This window comes from Epinephelus fuscoguttatus, linkage group LG13 (assembly GCF_011397635.1).
Source record: "Epinephelus fuscoguttatus linkage group LG13, E.fuscoguttatus.final_Chr_v1".
Taxonomy (NCBI): domain Eukaryota; kingdom Metazoa; phylum Chordata; class Actinopteri; order Perciformes; family Serranidae; genus Epinephelus; species Epinephelus fuscoguttatus.
This window is the reverse complement of record NC_064764.1, coordinates 12,305,394-12,330,698: the sequence shown is the minus strand read 5'-3', so window position 1 is coordinate 12,330,698 and position 25,305 is coordinate 12,305,394. Positions and strand designations below refer to the sequence as shown.

The 25,305-nt window shown below is 43.5% G+C and overlaps 1 protein-coding gene and 1 long non-coding RNA gene across 2 annotated transcripts; both read right to left on the bottom strand.

The window, feature by feature from the left end:
* Window positions 1-2,560: 2,560 nt before the first annotated feature.
* On the bottom strand, window positions 2,561-24,971 carry LOC125899203 (uncharacterized). The gene is made up of 3 exons (XM_049593284.1): window positions 24,557-24,971; window positions 14,295-14,966; window positions 2,561-2,727 (listed from the first exon to the last, which is right to left on the bottom strand). The coding sequence occupies exons 1-3, from the start codon at window positions 24,918-24,920 to the stop codon at window positions 2,561-2,563; spliced, it is 1,203 nt and encodes a 400-aa protein (XP_049449241.1). The 5' UTR covers window positions 24,921-24,971.
* LOC125899767 (uncharacterized) lies at window positions 15,251-20,933 on the bottom strand. The gene is made up of 2 exons (XR_007450769.1): window positions 20,185-20,933; window positions 15,251-15,388 (listed from the first exon to the last, which is right to left on the bottom strand). It is a non-coding gene; the product is annotated as an uncharacterized LOC125899767 (long non-coding RNA).
* Window positions 24,972-25,305: the final 334 nt, after the last annotated feature.

Genomic DNA, 25,305 nt, shown 5'->3' with positions numbered 1-25,305 from the left:
GTCTTTTTCCTCCCTACTTTGCAAAAAAAATAAAATTCTAATTAATATGTGCTTCCAGTAGAGATTATAGATATGTTGGAGGTTTTATTTGTGCTAGGTTTCACGAGACTTGTGCTCTTCAATTAAGTTCACAGTGGAGATTTTGCAATGATACCGAGTTAGATACCATGTTAGACTCAGCCAGACTAAGCTGAGACTTGCTTTGTGACAAAGTAGATCTGTGTCCTTGTCCAGTCAGGAGAGGAGTTTAAATATTTTATTTTATTTATTTAATATTTTTTTTATTTTCCTGACCAGGTTTAGAATTAGACTTTGTGGATTTAACATACCATGCTCAAGGGAATGTGATGTCTTATGAGCAGGGACAGACTGGGAGTAAAAATGAGGCAAAAACAAATGAGACAATGAGTTACAAACAAATAAAAATGTAAAAGTAGTTGGATGGTTTTGCAAAATCAGTAAGTACCTTCTTAAAGATAAGCTATATACACAGGCCACTTAATTAGGTTCACCTGTTTAACTGCTTTTTATCGCTAATAGCTAATCAGCTAATCACGAGGCAGCAACTCAATGCATTTAGGCATGTAGACATGGTCAAGACGACCTGCTGATGTTCAAACCAAGCATCAGAATACGGAAGAAAGGTGATTTAAGTGACTTTGAACATGGCATAGTTGTTTCCACACACAACCATCTCTAGGGTTTACAGAGAATGGTCCGAAAAAGAGAAAATATCCAGTGAGCGGCAGTTCTCTGGGTGAAAATGTTTTGTTGATGCCAGAGGTCAGAGGAGAATGGCCTGACTGGTTCAAGATGATAGAAAGGCAACAGTAACGCAAATAACCACTGGTTACAATCAAGGTCTGCAGAAGACCATCTCTGAACCAACAACATGTTGAACCTTGAAGCAGATGGGCTGCAGCAGCAGAAGACCACACCAGGTGCCACTCCTGTCAGCTAACAACAGGAAACTGAGGCTACAATTCACACGGGCTCACCAAAAATTGACAATAGAAACAGTGCCTGGTCTGATGAGCCTCGATTTCTGTTGCCACATTCATATGTCAGGGTCAGAATTTGGTGTAAACAACACGAAAGCATGGATCCATCCTGCCTTGTATCAACGGTTCAGGCTGGTGGAGGTGGTGTAATGGTGTGAGGGATATTTTCTTGGCACACTTTGGGCCCCTTAGTACCAACTGAGCATGGTTTTAACACCACAGCCTACCTGAGTATTGTTGCTGACCGTGTCCATCCCTTTATGACCACAGTGTACCCATCTTCTGATGGCTACTTCCAACAGGATAACGCACCATGTCACAAAGCTCAAATCATCTCAAACTGGTTTCCTGAACATGACAATGAGTTCACTGTACTCCAATGGCCTCCACAGTCACCAGATCTCAATCCGATAGAGCACCTTGGGTATGTGGTGGAACAGGAGATTTGCATCATGGATGTGCAGCCGACAAATCTGCAGCAACTCCAAGAAGCTATCATGTCAATATGGACCAAAATCTCTAAGGAATGTCTCCAGCACCTTGTTGAATCTATGCCACAAAGAATTAAGGCATTTCTGAAGGCAAAAGGGGTTCAGCCCCGTATTGGTAAGGTGTACCTAATAAAATGGTCGGTGAGTGTACATATGGGTGAATTCACAAAAGGAGCATAGCTTTTGTGGCCGATGGATCTGCACAAGTAACACAAAAAGACACCAAATGAGATAACTAGATCCCTAACTGGGCTGCCATGCAAATAGCATCTCCATGCTCACGTACTGTTCGCACATATTTAATATAAGTAATATGCATACATTTGGCACCAAATTGGCCCCTTTCTATGCAAATGAGCCTCATTGCAAAAACAGTCTAATTCACAAAGATCAGCACCAATAATCACACATAGTTACAGTGAAATTATCAGCGTCTTCAGAGAGTTGGTGGTAACTGACGCACATTTAAACCCCAGACTATCCGGTGATCATGGCAGTGGTGATTGTAGCCGGGCAGAAGCATCGTGATGCCAGGTGTACGTGTGAGAGGATATTTTCAAGGAGAATATCACTTTTCAGTTCTCCCCACCATTGTTCTGCCCACTTTGTTCCTGGCGCAAAGACAACATTTATACTTTGCCACCTGGATAATTGCAATCAGATGCAAAAAAAAGGGCAAATTGCACCCAGTTGCAAAACTCTATGAGTTTGTTTGTGCTGCAATATCATCAGCACACTGTCTTTTGTGAAGATGGGGCAGATCATGGTGCGATCAGCAGCCGCAATCCAATCTTTGCGAATTCACCCCACAGTGTGCATATGTATATAAAATATTCTGAGCTCCACTGGATTGAAACGGAAGCTCTTATATGCTCATTGCCTTTGTGAATTTTTATTGGGCTGAACTGATTCTGGTTTTATCCATTTTACACACATTCAGAGATGATTGAACTAAGTCCGTCCACCTGTTCTGGTGTCTCTGAGCTCGTCAACTTGATATTAGTTAACTCACAGTTCAGGTTTAAGTTTGGAGTTTGTAAAAGTTGCTTTCTTGAACAGGCCCCCGTGTCAATGGTCTCGATACTCCAGATGGCCAACCGGGCTCTGGTCTGACTGACTTGATACAGTTTGTTGGTAGTGCCATGAGTTGATCTTCCCATGACTGAGTGCCATGTGCTGGCATGGAGAACTGGTGGACAGACTCTCTCCGAAAGCCCATTTTATCCTCTGGAAGACTGGAATAGAGCAGTGAGGGCAGAGAGGAGGAGATGGGGGGAGAGGGAGAGGGCGGTTTATCAGGTCAGGACCCTCCAAATGTCACTCACTTTCTTCTCTCCATCTGTGTCGCTGTAGCTATCTTCTCTGTAAAAATTTGTGATACAATGTACGAAATGTCAAACACACAGTTTCAACAGTTGAGGTTGGAACCTGCCGTTTTGGAGATACTTGGATGATCTGTTTTATATCCGTCATGCATTAGGGTCACATGACAAGCGAGGTTTTGGACGGCGAGTGAGGGATGAAAGGAAGAGCTAAACATGGATAAAGGAGTTAAAAAGGATAAAGGGTGCGACAGGATGAGGATTAGCTGTTGTTTTCTCAATGGCCTATTTGGTTTGTTCCCCGACTGTGTGTGTGTGTGTGTGTGTGTGTGTTGGTCTTTCAGAGGCTGTAAATGTTTGTAGTGACTTAGCTAAAACCGATAAAATGATTCTCCCATTAGAGTACAGTAACAATATTCCATGATCTGATTCAAAATTCACTCCACACGACTTGAGTGGAGTTTTTTAAAGTGCTGCTCCACATTGCTGTTAACTTCTAACCAACAATGGTCACAATATCCAGACATGGGCTACTTCCTCACTGTTGATTCAGATGGTCCTGCTGACTTCATTAACTTGGCACTCAGACGTCTCTGCTGACACACAACAACACTCATTCTGCTGTCCTTTTGGCAGCCTCAGTTTCCTCTGTGTTTGCAGGTTTTGCATCATGGCAGCTTCTCGGAAGCAGGATGCTAACACCTTAATGACTAATGGTAATGAGGACTTGTGCAGTTTGCAGTGCTTAAAGGCACAGTTCAGCTCAAAGTCCAAAATGCATAATTTTCCTCTTATATGTAGTGCTGTTTATCAGTGTAGATTGTTGTGGTGTGAGTCCCTAAGTCTTGGAGATATCAGCCATAAAGATATCTGCCTTGTCTCCAATATAATGGGACTAGATGGCACTTGGCTTGTGGTGTTCAAAGCACCAAAAAAAAACCCCAAAAAAACACCTTTTTAAAAACATACACAGCAATGTCTCTTTACAGGAATCATGACCCGGTTTCTCAGGGTAATTCACAGACCTCGTTGTGAGCAGTTCATGAAGGAACTATTTTAATACCAAACTACACTCCCCAACCATATCACTGAAGCCTGCCTCTACTCATGGACAAGAGTGTTGTCATCATGACAGCACGAGGTGTAAACATTGATGGCATCCTCCTCAGCTGAGCTGTAACGTTTACAACATTTCCTCAGTGGTGCTAGGTCAGCTAGCGGTTCAATAAGGAGAGACGCGTTATTATGGTAAAAGAATATTTATTAACATGTGAACAAATGAATAAGAATGTGGAAAGTCTTTGGCGATTAGACCCCGTAGAGATGGTTTGATTTAAGGAGGGTGATGAATCCCAGGGCCAGCTTAAGGCATAGGCGATACAGGCAGTTGCCTAGAGCGCCACATTGTCTGGTGGGCGCTGGGAAAAAATTTAAATAAAATAAAACATAATAATAATAAAAATTTGCCAGTGGGCGCCCATCTTATTTTTTTTCCAGAGGTAACAAATGAACAAATACAGAAAAAAAGACAGAAAGAGAGAAAGCACCTGTACTGTGCACACTGAGAGTGGGGGATGGGTCACCGTTTAATATGCATCCGTGACAGCCCAAGTCTGTGTCAAAATCTGGTCAAGATAGGCAGATATTTATGTTTTACCTGTTTTACTAACACCCATAGTCAGCTGATTAGAGGGAGTAGTGAGAGTGGGATGGGGAAAAATGTGAAAGGGTGAGCACGAGAAAGGTCTTCCTGATTGAACTTACGCTGAGCTTCATTAGATGCAGTTGAGTGAGTTGAGTTATTCAAATGTGTTCTTTTGGCACTTTGAGCATCACAAGCCGAGTGTCATCTAGTTCCAGGCAGACATCTCTATGGCTGATATCTCTAACACGCAGCAACTCACACCAAAACAATCTAGATTGATAATAACACTACAGGTAAAAGGAAAAATATGAACTGTGATGTGAACTGTCCCTTTAAGACTTCAGATCAGAATTTTACCCTCCAAAAATGAAAGTGTGCGTCATGCCATACATACAGTATGACAGAGACTATACAGTACAATTTCCAAACATTGTCATAGAGAGATGGCTCTTTTGTGTAATTGTTTGCCTGTTTTTGGTTGTCTCATTTTGTTGGTTGTATTGATACCAAAAACAGGACAAGGTTAAGCTCTTATAATTTCAGCAATTTAATAGCAGAATGTGAAGAGAGAGAAACAGGGACAGCTCAATGAAGAATAAAATTAGAGCATACAAGGTCCTCTTGTCCATTTGTTACTCTGTGAATCATCGTGAAGAGCATGTTTTGTTAACAGGGCTTTATGAATCAAAATTACCGCAAAAACAAGGCTTTTATTTTTTTAGCTGTTTTGCCAGTTTGACATCACGTCAGATTAGAAATATAAAAAACAAATGTCTATATTATAGCATGGAAATCATCGTCATTTTAAACCAGACTTCGTGTGGATGGTGTGAAATCCCATTTTCTTCCATTGTAATCCAATGGACAGACAGGATGCCAACGGTAAGATACTACTTGGAATAGAAAATAGTACCAAGCCAGATTAATGGCTTTGGTGTTGTATGAAAGAGATTTTTTTAATATCTACTGTATTTGTGTGTATCCATTTGTGTGAATACATGACAGAGAGATCACTAGAAACTGTTGCTGCATTGGAACGTGCAAGTACGACAAACAACAAGTTAATAGAAAAAAAATAAGCCATTGAAGAGGAAGAACAATGAAGTTGCAGAAGAAAGATCAGAGTGTGTTTGAGGTTAGGATCTCTTTTTTGTTGACAATCTTAATGTGGATCAACTATAAGCTCTGAGTGTGTGTTTTGGTTTGAAAAGACAGTGATGTGGGGGTTTTTGGTGAATTTGGGTAAAACCGGCGACAAAGCCTCCTCACTTGTGCCAAACCACGTTTTTGGTGTGTGCTGTGATGAAAGGCCGCTGGCAGTGGGCACAACTCTTTCTCATGGAAACTGATATGGAACTAATCCATGGAGCCTAAAAGCATTTGAAATGGAGTGAGCTCTGGAGAGCTTTTTAAATAATATTCATCAGTGCTCAGCCACACACACACACACACACACACACACATATACTCTTACAGAACATTGTCCCTGTAGAGAAGTGTTTCACACTCCACAGTCATGAGAGAATTTAGAGCGCTAGATTTGCAACAAGCATTTAAGAGCACTGATGATACTGAGCAACATTTTTTATAGTCAACAGGGACTTAATTAATTTTCCAGAATGTGGTGTCCATCGCAGCTTTGCTTTGTGAGCCGATTCTGAAATGCAAATAAGCTAACAAGCAAAGTGTGACATTATTCTCTGTGTCATTTCATGTTAAGCTCTGTAGCAGTAGTCCATTATTCACTTGAATGAATGTTGTAATGTGATAAAGGCCTGGCTGACCAAATTATAGAGAGATACACAGCGGTGAGCCTAAAAGAGAAGCGTTTAACCTCCATATTTAGCACACTGTTTTTGCAATACTGCAAAATATGGGAAATTTAACAGGAAAATAATTTTTTAAATGTGCTTGTTGAGAGTAGATTTCGTAAGGCCTGCATGAATGTGTGTGTTTGATGATGGACTAATGTTGCCTTATTCATGCTGAAGACTTGTACAAAATGTCTTTGTAGAGGCTGGAAGGAATGACGGTTTCCACTGCGGTCTGAATGGAGAGTCATTTGTCTTCTGTAGACTAGGACACACAAGTGCATGTGTGTGAGTGTGCACGTTTGTGGTTATGCATACACATTTGTAAGGCCTCTCACACGCTTCTCATCACAAACACTTAGACATGCATTTACACACATACACAGCTAAGACAGAGTCCAGAGGGAGAGAGACAGAGGGAATATAAACCATCCTGACAGGTACCTCAACAACAAGTTGTCCAGTTAACACTAAATGGTGTCTTTACTCCTTTATTTGTCACTCTGTAGTCGCTCCTACTTCTGTGCACTGGTAGAAAATATGTGAATGTTTTTATCAATAGTTTTTTTTTTTTTTTTTTTGCCAACTCATGCAAACACAGTCAGCTTGTGGCTTGTGGAAACGGAAACATTCACAATTGCTGGAATAAACACAGCAAACAGATTTTTTAAAGTGATTGCTTACTGGAACATGCACATGTTTAAAAGAGAAAAAAAGCAATTTGAATGTAAAACAACAGACACAGATGCCCCCTCAATCAGCCCTGCAATAATTACTGAATCCTGCTTGTAGATGATGACATTTTTCACAATTAAATAGTCTGTTGCGTATCTGAAATCATAGATTTTGGAGGTAGGAGTAGGAAGAAGTAATCACATTTATATTCTATGGTCACAGTTCAAAGCAGGAAAGCTTAAATCTCTCATAGATTACAGTTCAGAGTAACTTCTAACTGCCATTATAGGGCTAAAACCTTTACCAGTGGACCAATAACTCACCTCCTACGTGCACACATAAAAAGATATTTAAGTATTGACATTATTGTCCTTGCAAGCTGAGGGGAAAGTCTGCCATGTGTCCAATTATGGAAGCTTATTTTTCATAGCCTTTTACATTTTGCTGAAGGTGTGGTGATGTGCATTTAATGGATCTTTTCAGCAGGAGTTCTGCTCTGTGTTAAAACTTACAGGCAACATGCTCCCCCGAGAATCAGACTTTTATCCTTCGCACAGGCATTTCACACACACAGACACATGGGACAGGACGTGTGCGTACATCTACACACATGCACACACGCGAACAGGAATCTGTACGTTTGCTCACATCTAAACACAAAAGCGTGAGAAATGGTTTTCACCTGGTGTGGATAGAGTTTCATCCTTTCAGCCATGAGAGTTTATTAGCTGCTTAAAACATTACCACAGAGGGAGTTTCCCCGCGCTCCAAAGAGCTGCATTCCTCGCAGTATGCACACACACGCACACACAGACACACACACAGGGGAAACCAAACCTTCACTTTCCATCCTTCTGTCTCCATCAAGCCAATCTCTGTCTTTCGCTCTATTACACCAGCGCACACACTCCACCTTCCTCCGCTCACTCTTTTTGTGCCTCTCTCACTCGCAGACACCCACACACTCCTGTAGGTGTAATGTTACAATGCAGCCAGCCTGTTAACATTCCCGGGCCGCCCGCTGAAGCTTTCCAGATTGTTCTGTTTACACAAACGCGGTGGAGACAGAGGAGGTAAGGCATGGAGGATCGGGATCGCACGGTGAAATATGAATAAACACACATGTGCAGCGTGCACCAACTGACATGCAAAGAAACATCTTATATACACACCGAGTAATACACAAACTGTGTGTACCTTGGGTGTGTTTGCGTGTGTGTGTGTGTGTGTGTGTGTGTGTATATCTAAACACACACTCGCTTGCAGGTTTCTGTACATCCTGCCGAAGGACCCTCAGCTATCTCATTATACTGTTGAAATGTCAGCCTCGTTAAAGTGGCCTATTTGACTTAATTGAGAAGCAGAGTGTAAATAAATGCTTCAGTCCAGTTTGTTTTCACTGGTCTCTCCAGCACTCTGCTCTCATTCCAAACCAATTCATCAAAGAACCCTTCACTCTCTCCGGCTCTCTTTATTCCCTGTTTTTTTTCCTCCTTCCATCCTTTGCCTTCAGTCCTTTTTCATTTTCACCTTTTCTTTGTCACTCTCAATTTGCAATGTCTTCTCTCTTCCTTGCCCTCTCACTGAGGACAAGAATCTGAATATTACAACACTAACTGGACTGATTCTTTGCATTTCTTAAGGCAAAATGCCCTGAAGATAGTAAATGGTTCTAGCCATTGGGGAGGAGGCAGTGGATCAATCCTAATTTTAATAAGCATCCTGTCTAAGTTTACATTTTGGCTGTGTGGTTGGATCCCGCCCACACAAACTATCCGTGAAATGTCAAAAGTGCAAACTTACACAAGACTTGAAATAGCTGTAAAAGCACCCACTCAAAACTCCATATAGCAGGTTTAAGATTTTTCTCTGGCACCAGTACTTTATGATAATTTCAACACTCTTATTTGGAGATAGAAAATGTTTCTTTAGGCTTGTATAATCCCCAGTTTGTTCCTCTCATATGATCTCTTTAAAAGCACTTTGTAACTTTATTTTAGACTTTTGCATTAATGAATTCAAGCTATAAAAGTCAAAAGGCAAACCTTCTGAAACTCTTGTTGTTTCAAAACACTTGATGCTGTTTTGAAGACATTTTGAGACCAGTGTTGGGGGTAACGCATTACAGTAATAGATTTCCACTTCTGCCAGTGCCAGAAAAAACATCCTCAGAAGGATGTTGTGTGTTGTCATGTCATTCATTATTAGGGTTGTCATGATACTAAAATTTCAAACTCGATATCGATACCCAGGAAAATATTCAATACTCGATACCATTTTTGATACAGCAGCAAAAATTAAGAGGCATGTAATTTTTTAAATAAAGATCAGAACAGTAACATGAATGACAACAACAACAACAAAAAGAAAAACAAAATCAGTAACAACCAGAAACAAGATCTGTCCATACAAATGTATTTACCTACAGCCCTGTTTATTTTCTGTGCTTCTGGTGAATTGGCACCATATTTTCGTTGCTGATGAAATAGAGTTGGTAGTTTAGGCTCAGGATGCTCCTGTTTCTACCTCACTATGTGATCAGAGAACCAGGGGTTACGGGAGAAACCAAACGTTTTTTCAGCTTCAATCTGTGACTTTACAGTTAACATAACTTTTCAGACACACATAATTGTGCTGTCCTGTTAAAATAACATTTTAGATTGATGCTGGCGACACCAGCTGCTCAGCTGCTAGTGAGGGGAGGGGCTGTACCTGCCATCTGCAGCGTGCTGTGTTCACTTCACTAAATATTTCCAAAGAGCGCTTTTTCCTTTATCATTTTTGACCAAAACTGGCTGCTCTGATCCTCCTTACAGCGACAGAAACGTGTGCATGCATGCACAGTGACGACAACAAGCCGGGTTGCAGCGAGGGCTCTGTGCCTGCCAGACGCTGCCTGCACAGCGCGTGTCCCTCGGACCCGTCGCACGCACCCGACAGGCGCTGAGGCAGCGTGCACTGTTAGTATCGATACTGTAAATTAGTATTGTATCGGGATACAGCGTTTGAGTATCGATACTTTTCAGAGTATCGATACTTTTGACAACCCTATTCATTATACACTGCCTTATAGAAGGTGGTGATCGTGTGCGTTATCATGTCCAGTGTGTTTCCATTCATATGCCTACACCATATCTCCTTCTATGTTTGCGTCCCAAGGCTCCCTGAAAGACGCAGGAATAAGGAGCTGGTCTCTGGTTTGTTTTTTCCTTGTCCTGGTGATCAACATATATGGATAATGTTAGCATATGTTGGATACGTATCCATTCACATCCCCTACAACTGCAGAGCAAAGCCGGCATACAGTCCCGTTCTAATGCATAACTCCAGTGCTGTTGTAGCTGACCGACACACCAGGAACAGGCAGGTGGGTCTTCCAGCTCCGGTGTATTAATTGTGCTCGTCATAGTGACTTGATCACACGGCATTTTGTTTGTTGTGCTAACCTCATTATTTGTTTTTTGTGTTTCATATCAAAGGGTCACACACATTCATCAATATCTAATAATTATTAGACTTTGATCCTCTGCCTGACCCTCCCTGTGTCCAAGGCTATTTAATTATTTTAAAAGCTATGGGCTATTTAATTGTTCTATAATACAAAGAGGTATGCACTGTATGTGAATGCATGAATGGGCCAGACTGGATTTGAAATGAACTGTAATAAACTGGAGCTTCAGTACTTTGATTCCCTGCTGTGAAACAACATGACCCTCATCCATTTAAAATGTCTATTAGTTTTTCTGAGGTCACTTTAGTGAAAGTAACGCAAAAGTAGTGTTTTAAGTAACTTATTACTCTACACAGTGAGTAATATTGTAAAGTGACTCATTGCTTTTAGACGAAGGTAACAAGTATTCATTCAAATAAACACAAGAAGTTTGTGCTCTAAAAAAAATAAATAAATAAATAAGTAAATAAATAAATAAATAAAAAGGGATCAGCACTCAGTGAATAACCTCCTAAGCCCTACGACAAACTATTATGGCAAGGCTTAACTATACAGACCAATGAGCAGTGATAACTAACATGTCTTTGGGGTCATCGGGTGGGAACCTCCTTTCACCGGTGTTTCGTCTAGTTGGTCCCACGACACCTCCAGGAGGCTAGACAGTGATCTCTGGCGTCCCAGAGACACTCCCCTAATGCCAGGTCTCACTGCTCCCCACACTAACCGAACAACCTCCTTTACCTTACCTATATTACCACAGAGGAGGTAGACCCAGGGAGGGAAGCCTTGTTAGGCTATCACACTCCCCCGCCGGGTTAGGCTGTACAGTCTACCTCCCCAAGACGAGCCCTCACAACAATGACACCTCCAGGAGGCTAGACAGTGATCTCAGCCCAAACAGAACAGCACTGCCACCTTCAACCAAACCCAGGCTCCGTTTATGCGAGCTCCAGGCAGAAGCAATGCTGATACTACCTTTACTAGCACATTCACCATACTCTATTTCACACGCTACATAGCATAACTACAATGTAAGCTAAAGTTAAAGGAGATAAATGAACTCACAGGATCAGCAAACACACTCACTTTACAGCATGGTCTCAAACAAAATGGATTCAGATAGGCCACTCCCACACTTAAATAACCTTCCTCTTCCTGGATTTCCTCCTTACATACACATGGCTTTCTCAGCCCAAACAGCACTGCCATCTTCAACCAAACCCAGGCTCCATACATGCGAGCTCCAGGCAGAAGCAATGCTGATACTAGCTTTCCTGTCACATTCACCATACTCTATTTCACACACTACATAGCATAACTACAATATAAGCTAAAGTTAAAGGAGCTAACTGGACTTACAGGATCAGCAAGCACACTCACCTTGCCGCATGGCCTCAAACAAAATGGATTCCAATAGGCCACTCCCACACTTAAATACTTCCTCTTCCTGGATTTCTCCTGACAGGAAGTGGATCTCTCCACCTGATCTCAAGGAGTTATGTGCCCTGCTTAGTAGTTCCCCTGCTGGCCCCAGCTGACATTATTTCTTCTGTAATAGATAAACTGGCTGCATTTAATTGCTTCATCTGACATTTCCCTCACTGTCTTCCTCAAACTCTGTCCCGCACTCCGAGTTCCCAGGAGTGAGACAGTTGATCTTGCTATGAATCCCTACACCCCACTTCCACTGGACAAATCCTAGTCTTCCATCCTCGCTGCTCAGCTTCTGCTCCTAAGTCTGCATATCTAAGCTTTTTTCTTTCATATGCTTCTTCCACTGAGTCTTCCCAAGGAACTGTCAGCTCGATGAAATAAACTATCTGTTGACTCACTGACCACAACACTAAGTCAGGCCTCTGCCTGGTACAGACTATTTCCTGAGGAACAACAAGCTTTCCCCCTAAATCTACTTGCATTTCCCAATCACAAGCACCTTCTAGGCGGCCACACCTTTGCCTCCTCACTAACTTATCCCTTCTGTATTTCTCTCCCTCACGGACAAACTGAATTACTAAGCTCCTATCCTTAACACCTTCTGAATTCACCTGTCTTCGTTTCCCTTCGATGCCTGCAGCTAAACATTTCAACACCTGATTATGTCGCCATGTATATCGGCCTTGTGACAAGCTAACTTTGCAACCTGACAAAATATGCTTTAAAGTTGCGATGCGTGAACACAATGGGCATGACGGGTCCTCATTTACCCACAGTTTTAGGTTCTGGGGGGTTGGTAAGACATCGTATGTAGCCCCTATCAGGAATCTAATACGATTCTCCTCCATACTCCACAGGTCCCTCCAACTAAGCTTCCTCTTCTCTACACTTTCCCAATTCAACCACTGTCCCTGTTTAGCCTGGGCCACTACCTTTGCACCCCTTACTATCTCTTCCTGTCTGCGTATCTGTTCTACAACCAGCTTTCTTTTATCTTTGAGGCCTGCTGTATTCCATACCGGTTTACCTGAGCCAAGCCCCAGGCCTCCCCGGCCAAACTGAACATTACCTACAATCTCTGCATGTCTAAGAGCTGCCTCTGCCTCCTGAACTGCCGATCTTGGGTTCCACTTCCTCCCTTGGTTGGATTTGGAACCACACTCCTAACTACCACATCCTTACTCCCAGCTAACAAGAGCTCTGTCCTGACCTTGGTACATTTAAATTCCTCTGTTAAACTAGTTACTGGCAGCTGAAGTATCCCTTTCCATACAATGCAACACTATTTAGGCATCTAGGAGCGCCCAACCACTTCCTAATGTAGGAGCTAACCAACCTTTCAATTCTCTCCACAACAGTTATTGGAATTTCATAAATTGACAGTGGCCATATTAACCTAGGATATAGCCCAAATTGCAAACACCACAACTTCAACTTTCCTGGAAGTTCTGATTTATCTATTCTATCCAATCCTTCAGCCACATCTTTTCTAAATTTCACCACCTGTTCCTTATCATTCAACTCTACATTGTACAACCTACCTAAGCTCTTTACTGACTTTTCCCTAATTGTTGGGATGTCCTCGTCATCTATGACAAACTTCCTATCACTTAATTTCCCTCTACATATCGAGATGCTTCTAGATTTACTAGGCTTGATTTTCATGCTGGCCCACTTGAGGTTCTTATTTACCTTCTCTAGTAGCCTCTTTGTACATGGCATTGTTGTGGTCACCAGTGTCATGTCATCCATGTAAGCCCTAACTGGTGGAAGATGCAACCCATTCTGCCATCTCTCTCCACCTACCACCCACTTAGAAGCCCTGATGATTACTTCCATTGCCATAGTAAATGCTAACGGAGAAATTGTACACCCTGCCATGATGCCTATTTCTAGCCTCTGCCAACCTGTTGTGAAACCTGCTGTACTTAGACACAACCTAATATCCTGAAAGTATGCTTTCACTAAGTTAACAACTACCTGTGGCACTCTGAAGTAGTCAAACGCACTCCAAATGAGGCTGTGCGGAACTGAACCAAATGCATTTGCAAGATCTAAAAATACTACGTGTAGGTCCCTTTTGTTAATCTTCGCTGCCTGAATCTGGTGCCAGATCATGCTAGTATGCTCTAAACACCCTGAAAAACCTGGTATTCCTGCCTTCTGCACCATGGTATCTATTAAGCTATTCCTTTCTAAGTAACTAGCTAGTCTCTGCGCTACTACACTAAAGAAAATCTTCCCCTCCACATTCAAGAGAGAAATCATCCGGAACTGGCTAAGGTCCACAGACTCCTTCTCCTTAGGAATGAGGACACCCCCTGCCCTACGCCATGCTCTTGGTATAATTTGTTTTTCCCAAACTATTCTTAGCTGTTTCCACAAAAATTTAAGGGTATCAGGCGCACTTTTATAAACCCGGTAGGGGACTCCATTAGGCCCTGGGGCCGAAGAAGCCTTGCACGCCTGACCACCTCCTGAACTTCCTTCCACCTAGGTGGCCTGACATCCATCTCATGCTCTATCCCTCCTAATGGAGGGATATCAGGTGGGAAACCTACTATCCTATTCTTCTCCAAATCTGAATATGTGTTTCTCAAATATTCTTCAACCTCTAGCCTTTCTGCTTTAAGCTGCCCTCCCTTTTCCTGGCTGAACAATCCTTTAACAAACTTAAAAGGGTCCCTGAAATAACCTGTCCTAGCATATTCCTTCTTCCTCCTCTTTTTCCTGAGATGCTCTGCCCTTCTAAGAACTGCTAGCCTGCTTCTCAACTCCTCTTGCAACACCTTAATTCCCTCCCTTTCTTCTTCTGTAGCCTTTTTCCACTGCTTTCTTAACTGTCTCCTTTCCTTGACTAACTTCTCTATTTCTCTCTGCCGCCTAGACTTACCTGACTGTACCCTCTCACTCCTCTTTCTCTCATGCACCCCAAACCTTTCTACACCATATGAATACATTATATCTCCCATCTTTTCTAACCTTTCCATTGCATTTCCTCTAAGCCTACTCAAGATTACTGACAAATCTCTATTAACTATCTCCCATTCTTTACTGTCATTTGCTCTAGGCCATCTAACTCTAACCTTTTGCTCCATGGTTCTCTCTCTGGCTAGCATACTGGCCTCAGTGTCACCTGCATCTTCTCTTACTAAACCCTCCTCCTCAGTGGCAGCGTTACTGATATCCTGCGAACTGTGGTTTTCTACCTGCCGCTGGACTTCATCCGACTGACTCGACTGACTTCTTAAGAAGTACTGATCAATGCGGCTACTCTGCCCTTTCTTTGCCACACACTTCTTCTTTCCCTGATGAGTTCTGAGGCCTTTCACTGATGTTACTTTCTGCCAGCCGCAAGGACAAACCTGAAGCATCTTGTTCTCAACTGTGCTACTTTTATCCTCTACAGATGCGCTCACCTTGCCCTGACTGCTGCTAATTCTAGCACTGGTGGATAGGTCCGTGCCCCTATCCTTCACTGAGTCACAGATCCAAGTCATAGTCGTGTCCGTTCCAATGTCTGTTACCGTGTAATCCACCTGTGAGTCATCTTCCACCCTGCTCTCGCTGACTCTTGGGGTATTTTTCCTAAGTTGGCTGTAGCTAATTTTTGGTTGTAGTAAGGCTGCTAGGCCTCACCACTGCTACCATGGGTTGCTAACCCATGCCAGCACCATTGGGGTCTTTTCCTCCTGTCAGCTGTCTTTCCAAGCGGTCACATGGTCTTTCCCTTGTTGTCAGCTGCCCTGTTCACAGCAGTCACTAGCTGGGCTAGTTCTGAATTCAAATAAACACAAGAAGTTTGTGCTCTAAAAAAATAAATAAATAAATAAGTAAATAAATAAATAAATAGAAGGGATCAGCACTCAGTGAATAACCTCCTAAGCCCTACGACAAACTATTATGGCAAGGCTTAACTATACAGACCAATGAGCAGTGATAACTAACATGTCTTTGGGGTCATCGGGTGGGAACCTCCTTTCACCGGTGTTTCGTCTAGTTGGTCCCACGACACCTCCAGGAGGCTAGACAGTGATCTCTGGCGTCCCAGAGACACTCCCCTAATGCCAGGTCTCACTGCTCCCCACACTAACCGAACAACCTCCTTTACCTTACCTATATTACCACAGAGGAGGTAGACCCAGGGAGGGAAGCCTTGTTAGGCTATCACACTCCACCGCCGGGTTAGGCTGTACAGTCTACCTCCCCAAGACGAGCCCTCACAACAATGACACCTCCAGGAGGCTAGACAGTGATCTCAGCCCAAACAGAACAGCACTGCCACCTTCAACCAAACCCAGGCTCCGTTTATGCGAGCTCCAGGCAGAAGCAATGCTGATACTACCTTTACTAGCACATTCACCATACTCTATTTCACACGCTACATAGCATAACTACAATGTAAGCTAAAGTTAAAGGAGATAAATGAACTCACAGGATCAGCAAACACACTCACTTTACAGCATGGTCTCAAACAAAATGGATTCAGATAGGCCACTCCCACACTTAAATAACCTTCCTCTTCCTGGATTTCCTCCTTACATACACATGGCTTTCTCAGCCCAAACAGCACTGCCACCTTCAACCAAACCCAGGCTCCGTTTATGCGAGCTCCAGGCAGAAGCAATGCTGATACTAGCTTTCCTGTCACATTCACCATACTCTATTTCACACACTACATAGCATAACTACAATATAAGCTAAAGTTAAAGGAGCTAACTGGACTTACAGGATCAGCAAGCACACTCACCTTGCCGCATGGCCTCAAACAAAATGGATTCCAATAGGCCACTCCCACACTTAAATACTTCCTCTTCCTGGATTTCTCCTGACAGGAAGTGGATCTCTCCACCTGATCTCAAGGAGTTATGTGCCCTGCTTAGTAGTTCCCCTGCTGGCCCCAGCTGACATTATTTCTTCTGTAATAGATAAACTGGCTGCATTTAATTGCTTCATCTGACATTTCCCTCACTGTCTTCCTCAAACTCTGTCCCCACTCCGAGTTCCCAGGAGTGAGACAGTTGATCTTGCTATGAATCCCCTACACCCCACTTCCACTGGACAAATCCTAGTCTTCCATCCTCGCTGCTCAGCTTCTGCTCCTAAGTCTGCATATCTAAGCTTTTTTCTTTCATATGCTTCTTCCACTGAGTCTTCCCAAGGAACTGTCAGCTCGATGAAATAAACTATCTGTTGACTCACTGACCACAACACTAAGTCAGGCCTCTGCCTGGTACAGACTATTTCCTGAGGAACAACAAGCTTTCCCCCTAAATCTACTTGCATTTCCCAATCACAAGCACCTTCTAGGCGGCCACACCTTTGCCTCCTCACTAACTTATCCCTTCTGTATTTCTCTCCCTCACGGACAAACTGAATTACTAAACTCCTATCCTTAACACCTTCTGAATTCACCTGTCTTCGTTTCCCTTCGATGCCTGCAGCTAAACATTTCAACACCTGATTATGTCGCCATGTATATCGGCCTTGTGACAAGCTAACTTTGCAACCTGACAAAATATGCTTTAAAGTTGCGATGCGTGAACACAATGGGCATGACGGGTCCTCATTTACCCACAGTTTTAGGTTCTGGGGGTTGGTAAGACATCGTATGTAGCCCTACCAGGAATCTAATACGATTCTCCTCCATACTCCACAGGTCCCTCCAACTAAGCTTCCTCTTCTCTACACTTTCCCAATTCAACCACTGTCCCTGTTTAGCCTGGGCCACTACCTTTGCACCCCTTACTATCTCTTCCTGTCTGCGTATCTGTTCTACAACCAGCTTTCTTTTATCTTTGAGGCCTGCTGTATTCCATACCGGTTTACCTGAGCCAAGCCCCAGGCCTCCCCGGCCAAACTGAACATTACCTACAATCTCTGCATGTCTAAGAGCTGCCTCTGCCTCCTGAACTGCCGATCTTGGGTTCCACTTCCTCCCCTTGGTTGGATTTGGAACCACACTCCTAACTACCACATCCTTACTCCCAGCTAACAAGAGCTCTGTCCTGACCTTGGTACATTTAAATTCCTCTGTTAAACTAGTTACTGGCAGCTGAAGTATCCCTTTTCCATACAATGCAACACTATTTAGGCATCTAGGAGCGCCCAACCACTTCCTAATGTAGGAGCTAACCAACCTTTCAATTCTCTCCACAACAGTTATTGGAATTTCATAAATTGACAGTGGCCATATTAACCTAGGATATAGCCCAAATTGCAAACACCACAACTTCAACTTTCCTGGAAGTTCTGATTTATCTATTCTATCCAATCCTTCAGCCACATCTTTCTAAATTTCACCACCTGTTCCTTATCATTCAACTCTACATTGTACAACCTACCTAAGCTCTTTACTGACTTTTCCCTAATTGTTGGGATGTCCTCGTCATCTATGACAAACTTCCTATCACTTAATTTCCCTCTACATATCGAGATGCTTCTAGATTTACTAGGCTTGATTTTCATGCTGGCCCACTTGAGGTTCTTATTTACCTTCTCTAGTAGCCTCTTTGTACATGGCATTGTTGTGGTCACCAGTGTCATGTCATCCATGTAAGCCCTAACTGGTGGAAGATGCAACCCATTCTGCCATCTCTCTCCACCTACCACCCACTTAGAAGCCCTGATGATTACTTCCATTGCCATAGTAAATGCTAACGGAGAAATTGTACACCCTGCCATGATGCCTATTTCTAGCCTCTGCCAACCTGTTGTGAAACCTGCTGTACTTAGACACAACCTAATATCCTGAAAGTATGCTTTCACTAAGTTAACAACTACCTGTGGCACTCTGAAGTAGTCAAACGCACTCCAAATGAGGCTGTGCGGAACTGAACCAAATGCATTTGCAAGATCTAAAAATACTACGTGTAGGTCCCTTTGTTAATCTTCGCTGCCTGAATCTGGTGCCAGATCATGCTAGTATGCTCTAAACACCCTGAAAAACCTGGTATTCCTGCCTTCTGCACCATGGTATCTATTAAGCTATTCCTTTCTAAGTAACTAGCTAGTCTCTGCGCTACTACACTAAAGAAAATCTTCCCCTCCACATTCAAGAGAGAAATCATCCGAACTGGCTAAGGTCCACAGACTCCTTCTCCTTAGGAATGAGGACACCCCTGCCCTACGCCATGCTCTTGGTATAATTTGTTTTTCCCAAACTATTCTTAGCTGTTTCCACAAAAATTTAAGGGTATCAGGCGCACTTTTATAAACCCGGTAGGGGACTCCATTAGGCCCTGGGGCCGAAGAAGCCTTTGCACGCCTGACCACCTCCTGAACTTCCTTCCACCTAGGTGGCCTGACATCCATCTCATGCTCTATCCCTCCTAATGGAGGGATATCAGGTGGGAAACCTACTATCCTATTCTTCTCCAAATCTGAATATGTGTTTCTCAAATATTCTTCAACCTCTAGCCTTTCTGCTTTAAGCTGCCCTCCCTTTTCCTGGCTGAACAATCCTTTAACAAACTTAAAAGGGTCCCTGAAAAAACCTGTCCTAGCATATTCCTTCTTCCTCCTCTTTTTCCTGAGATGCTCTGCCCTTCTAAGAACTGCTAGCCTGCTTCTCAACTCCTCTTGCAACACCTTAATTCCCTCCCTTTCTTCTTCTGTAGCCTTTTTCCACTGCTTTCTTAACTGTCTCCTTTCCTTGACTAACTTCTCTATTTCTCTCTGCCGCCTAGACTTACCTGACTGTACCCTCTCACTCCTCTTTCTCTCATGCACCCCAAACCTTTCTACACCATATGAATACATTATATCTCCCATCTTTTCTAACCTTTCCATTGCATTTCCTCTAAGCCTACTCAAGATTACTGACAAATCTCTATTAACTATCTCCCATTCTTTACTGTCATTTGCTCTAGGCCATCTAACTCTAACCTTTGCTCCATGGTTCTCTCTCTGGCTAGCATACTGGCCTCAGTGTCACCTGCATCTTCTCTTACTACCCCTCCTCCTCAGTGGCAGCGTTACTGATATCCTGCGAACTGTGGTTTTCTACCTGCCGCTGGACTTCATCCGACTGACTCGACTGACTTCTTAAGAAGTACTGATCAATGCGGCTACTCTGCCCTTTCTTTGCCACACACTTCTTCTTTCCTGATGAGTTCTGAGGCCTTTCACTGATGTTACTTTCTGCCAGCCGCAGGACAAACCTGAAGCATCTTGTTCTCAACTGTGCTACTTTTATCCTCTACAGATGCGCTCACCTTGCCCTGACTGCTGCTAATTCTAGCACTGGTGGATAGGTCCGTGCCCCTATCCTTCACTGAGTCACAGATCCAAGTCATAGTCGTGTCCGCTCCAATGTCTGTTACCGTGTAATCCACCTGTGAGTCATCTTCCACCCTGCTCTCGCTGACTCTTGGGGTATTTTTCCTAAGTTGGCTGTAGCTAATTTTTGGTTGTAGTAAGGCTGCTAGGCCTCACCACTGCTACCATGGGTTGCTAACCCATGCCAGCACCATTGGGGTCTTTTCCTCCTGTCAGCTGTCTTTCCAAGCGGTCACATGGTCTTTCCCTTGTTGTCAGCTGCCCTGTTCACAGCAGTCACTAGCTGGGCTAGTTCTGAATTCAAATAAACACAAGAAGTTTGTGCTCTAAAAAAAATAAATAAATAAATAAGTAAATAAATAAATAAATAAAAAGGGATCAGCACTCAGTGAATAACCTCCTAAGCCCTACGACAAACTATTATGGCAAGGCTTAACTATACAGACCAATGAGCAGTGATAACTAACATGTCTTTGGGGTCATCGGGTGGGAACCTCCTTTCACCGGTGTTTCGTCTAGTTGGTCCCACGACACCTCCAGGAGGCTAGACAGTGATCTCTGGCGTCCCAGAGACACTCCCCAATGCCAGGTCTCACTGCTCCCCACACTAACCGAACAACCTCCTTTACCTTACCTATATTACCACAGAGGAGGTAGACCCAGGGAGGGAAGCCTTGTTAGGCTATCACACTCCCCCGCCGGGTTAGGCTGTACAGTCTACCTCCCCAAGACGAGCCCTCACAACAATGACACCTCCAGGAGGCTAGACAGTGATCTCAGCCCAAACAGAACAGCACTGCCACCTTCAACCAAACCCAGGCTCCGTTTAGCTCCAGGCAGAAGCAATGCTGATACTACCTTTACTAGCACATTCACCATACTCTATTTCACACGCTACATAGCATAACTACAATGTAAGCTAAAGTTAAAGGAGATAAATGAACTCACAGGATCAGCAAACACACTCACTTTACAGCATGGTCTCAAACAAAATGGATTCCGATAGGCCACTCCCACACTTAAATAACCTTCCTCTTCCTGGATTTCCTCCTTACATACACATGGCTTTCTCAGCCCAAACAGCACTGCCATCTTCAACCAAACCCAGGCTCCCTACATGCGAGCTCCAGGCAGAAGCAATGCTGATACTAGCTTTCCTGTCACATTCACCATACTCTATTTCACACACTACATAGCATAACTACAATATAAGCTAAAGTTAAAGGAGCTAACTGGACTTACAGGATCAGCAAGCACACTCACCTTGCCGCATGGCCTCAAACAAAATGGATTCCAATAGGCCACTCCCACACTTAAATACTTCCTCTTCCTGGATTTCTCCTGACAGGAAGTGGATCTCTCCACCTGATCTCAAGGAGTTATGTGCCCTGCTTAGTAGTTCTCCCTGCTGGCCCCCAGCTGACATTATTTCTTCTGTAATAGATAAACTGGCTGCATTTAATTGCTTCATCTGACATTTCCCTCACTGTCTTCCTCAAACTCTGTCCCGCACTCCGAGTTCCCAGGAGTGAGACAGTTGATCTTGCTATGAATCCCCTACACCCCACTTCCACTGGACAAATCCTAGTCTTCCATCCTCGCTGCTCAGCTTCTGCTCCTAAGTCTGCATATCTAAGCTTTTTTCTTTCATATGCTTCTTCCACTGAGTCTTCCCAAGGAACTGTCAGCTCGATGAAATAAACTATCTGTTGACTCACTGACCACAACACTAAGTCAGGCCTCTGCCTGGTACAGACTATTTCCTGAGGAACAACAAGCTTTCCCCCTAAATCTACTTGCATTTCCCAATCACAAGCACCTTCTAGGCCACACCTTTGCCTCCTCACTAACTTATCCCTTCTGTATTTCTCTCCCTCACGGACAAACTGAATTACTAAACTCCTATCCTTAACACCTTCTGAATTCACCTGTCTTCGTTTCCCTTCGATGCCTGCAGCTAAACATTTCAACACCTGATTATGTCGCCATGTATATCGGCCTTGTGACAAGCTAACTTTGCAACCTGACAAAATATGCTTTAAAGTTGCGATGCGTGAACACAATGGGCATGACGGGTCCTCATTTACCCACAGTTTTAGGTTCTGGGGGGTTGGTAAGACATCGTATGTAGCCCCTATCAGGAATCTAATACGATTCTCCTCCATACTCCACAGGTCCCTCCAACTAAGCTTCCTCTTCTCTACACTTTCCCAATTCAACCACTGTCCCTGTTTAGCCTGGGCCACTACCTTTGCACCCCTTACTATCTCTTCCTGTCTGCGTATCTGTTCTACAACCAGCTTTCTTTTATCTTTGAGGCCTGCTGTATTCCATACCGGTTTACCTGAGCCAAGCCCCAGGCCTCCCCGGCCAAACTGAACATTACCTACAATCTCTGCATGTCTAAGAGCTGCCTCTGCCTCCTGAACTGCCGATCTTGGGTTCCACTTCCTCCCCTTGGTTGGATTTGGAACCACACTCCTAACTACCACATCCTTACTCCCAGCTAACAAGAGCTCTGTCCTGACCTTGGTACATTTAAATTCCTCTGTTAAACTAGTTACTGGCAGCTGAAGTATCCCTTTTCCATACAATGCAACACTATTTAGGCATCTAGGAGCGCCCACTTCCTAATGTAGGAGCTAACCAACCTTTCAATTCTCTCCACAACAGTTATTGGAATTTCATAAATTGACAGTGGCCATATTAACCTAGGATATAGCCCAAATTGCAAACACCACAACTTCAACTTTCCTGGAAGTTCTGATTTATCTATTCTATCCAATCCTTCAGCCACATCTTTTCTAAATTTCACCACCTGTTCCTTATCATTCAACTCTACATTGTACAACCTACCTAAGCTCTTTACTGACTTTTCCCTAATTGTTGGGATGTCCTCGTCATCTATGACAAACTTCCTATCACTTAATTTCCTCTACATATCGAGATGCTTCTAGATTTACTAGGCTTGATTTTCATGCTGGCCCACTTGAGGTTCTTATTTACCTTCTCTAGTAGCCTCTTTGTACATGGCATTGTTGTGGTCACCAGTGTCATGTCATCCATGTAAGCCCTAACTGGTGGAAGATGCAACCCATTCTGCCATCTCTCTCCACCTACCACCCACTTAGAAGCCCTGATGATTACTTCCATTGCCATAGTAAATGCTAACGGAGAAATTGTACACCCTGCCATGATGCCTATTTCTAGCCTCTGCCAACCTGTTGTGAAACCTGCTGTACTTAGACACAACCTAATATCCTGAAAGTATGCTTTCACTAAGTTAACAACTACCTGTGGCACTCTGAAGTAGTCAAACGCACTCCAAATGAGGCTGTGCGGAACTGAACCAAATGCATTTGCAAGATCTAAAAATACTACGTGTAGGTCCCTTTTGTTAATCTTCGCTGCCTGAATCTGGTGCCAGATCATGCTAGTATGCTCTAAACACCCTGAAAAACCTGGTATTCCTGCCTTCTGCACCATGGTATCTATTAAGCTATTCCTTTCTAAGTAACTAGCTAGTCTCTGCGCTACTACACTAAAGAAAATCTTCCCCTCCACATTAAGAGAGAAATCATCCGGAACTGGCTAAGGTCCACAGACTCCTTCTCCTTAGGAATGAGGACACCCCTGCCCTACGCCATGCTCTTGGTATAATTTGTTTTTCCCAAACTATTCTTAGCTGTTTCCACAAAAATTTAAGGGTATCAGGCGCACTTTTATAAACCCGGTAGGGGACTCCATTAGGCCCTGGGGCCGAAGAAGCCTTTGCACGCCTGACCACCTCCTGAACTTCCTTCCACCTAGGTGGCCTGACATCCATCTCATGCTCTATCCTCCTAATGGAGGGATATCAGGTGGGAAACCTACTATCCTATTCTTCTCCAAATCTGAATATGTGTTTCTCAAATATTCTTCAACCTCTAGCCTTTCTGCTTTAAGCTGCCCTCCCTTTTCCTGGCTGAACAATCCTTTAACAAACTTAAAAGGGTCCCTGAAAAACCTGTCCTAGCATATTCCTTCTTCCTCCTCTTTTTCCTGAGATGCTCTGCCCTTCTAAGAACTCCTAGCCTGCTTCTCAACTCCTCTTGCAACACCTTAATTCCCTCCCTTTCTTCTTCTGTAGCCTTTTCCACTGCTTTCTTAACTGTCTCCTTTCCTTGACTAACTTCTCTATTTCTCTCTGCCGCCTAGACTTACCTGACTGTACCCTCTCACTCCTCTTTCTCTCATGCACCCCAAACCTTTCTACACCATATGAATACATTATATCTCCCATCTTTTCTAACCTTTCCATTGCATTTCCTCTAAGCCTACTCAAGATTACTGACAAATCTCTATTAACTATCTCCCATTCTTTACTGTCATTTGCTCTAGGCCATCTAACTCTAACCTTGTGCTCCATGGTTCTCTCTCTGGCTAGCATACTGGCCTCAGTGTCACCTGCATCTTCTCTTACTACCCCCTCCTCCTCAGTGGCAGCGTTACTGATATCCTGCGAACTGTGGTTTTCTACCTGCCGCTGGACTTCATCCGACTGACTCGACTGACTTCTTAAGAAGTACTGATCAATGCGGCTACTCTGCCCTTTCTTTGCCACACACTTCTTCTTTCCCTGATGAGTTCTGAGGCCTTTCACTGATGTTACTTTCTGCCAGCCGCAAGGACAAACCTGAAGCATCTTGTTCTCAACTGTGCTACTTTTATCCTCTACAGATGCGCTCACCTTGCCCTGACTGCTGCTAATTCTAGCACTGGTGGATAGGTCCGTGCCCCTATCCTTCACTGAGTCACAGATCCAAGTCATAGTCGTGTCCGTTCCAATGTCTGTTACCGTGTAATCCACCTGTGAGTCATCTTCCACCCTGCTCTCGCTGACTCTTGGGGTATTTTTCCTAAGTTGGCTGTAGCTAATTTTTGGTTGTAGTAAGGCTGCTAGGCCTCACCACTGCTACCATGGGTTGCTAACCCATGCCAGCACCATTGGGGTCTTTTCCTCCTGTCAGCTGTCTTTCCAAGCGGTCACATGGTCTTTCCCTTGTTGTCAGCTGCCCTGTTCACAGCAGTCACTAGCTAGGCTAGTTCTGAATTCAAATAAACACAAGAAGTTTGTGCTCTAAAAAAATAAATAAATAAATAAGTAAATAAATAAATAAATAAAAAGGGATCAGCACTCAGTGAATAACCTCCTA

What these genes read in the sequence shown, in the direction of transcription:
- LOC125899203 (XM_049593284.1), bottom strand. Translation starts at nt 24,920, where the DNA reads ATGACTTGGATCTGTGACTCAGTGAAGGATAGGGGCACGGACCTATCC. An exon ending in GGTAGTAAGAGAAGATGCAG is followed by an intron (nt 14,967 to 24,556) that starts GTGACACTGAGG and finishes GAGAAGATGCAG; the next exon opens with GTGACACTGAGGCCAGTATG. An exon ending in AGTTCAGGAGGTGGTCAGGC is followed by an intron (nt 2,728 to 14,294) that starts GTGCAAGGCTTC and finishes GCTCTATTCCAG; the next exon opens with TCTTCCAGAGGATAAAATGG.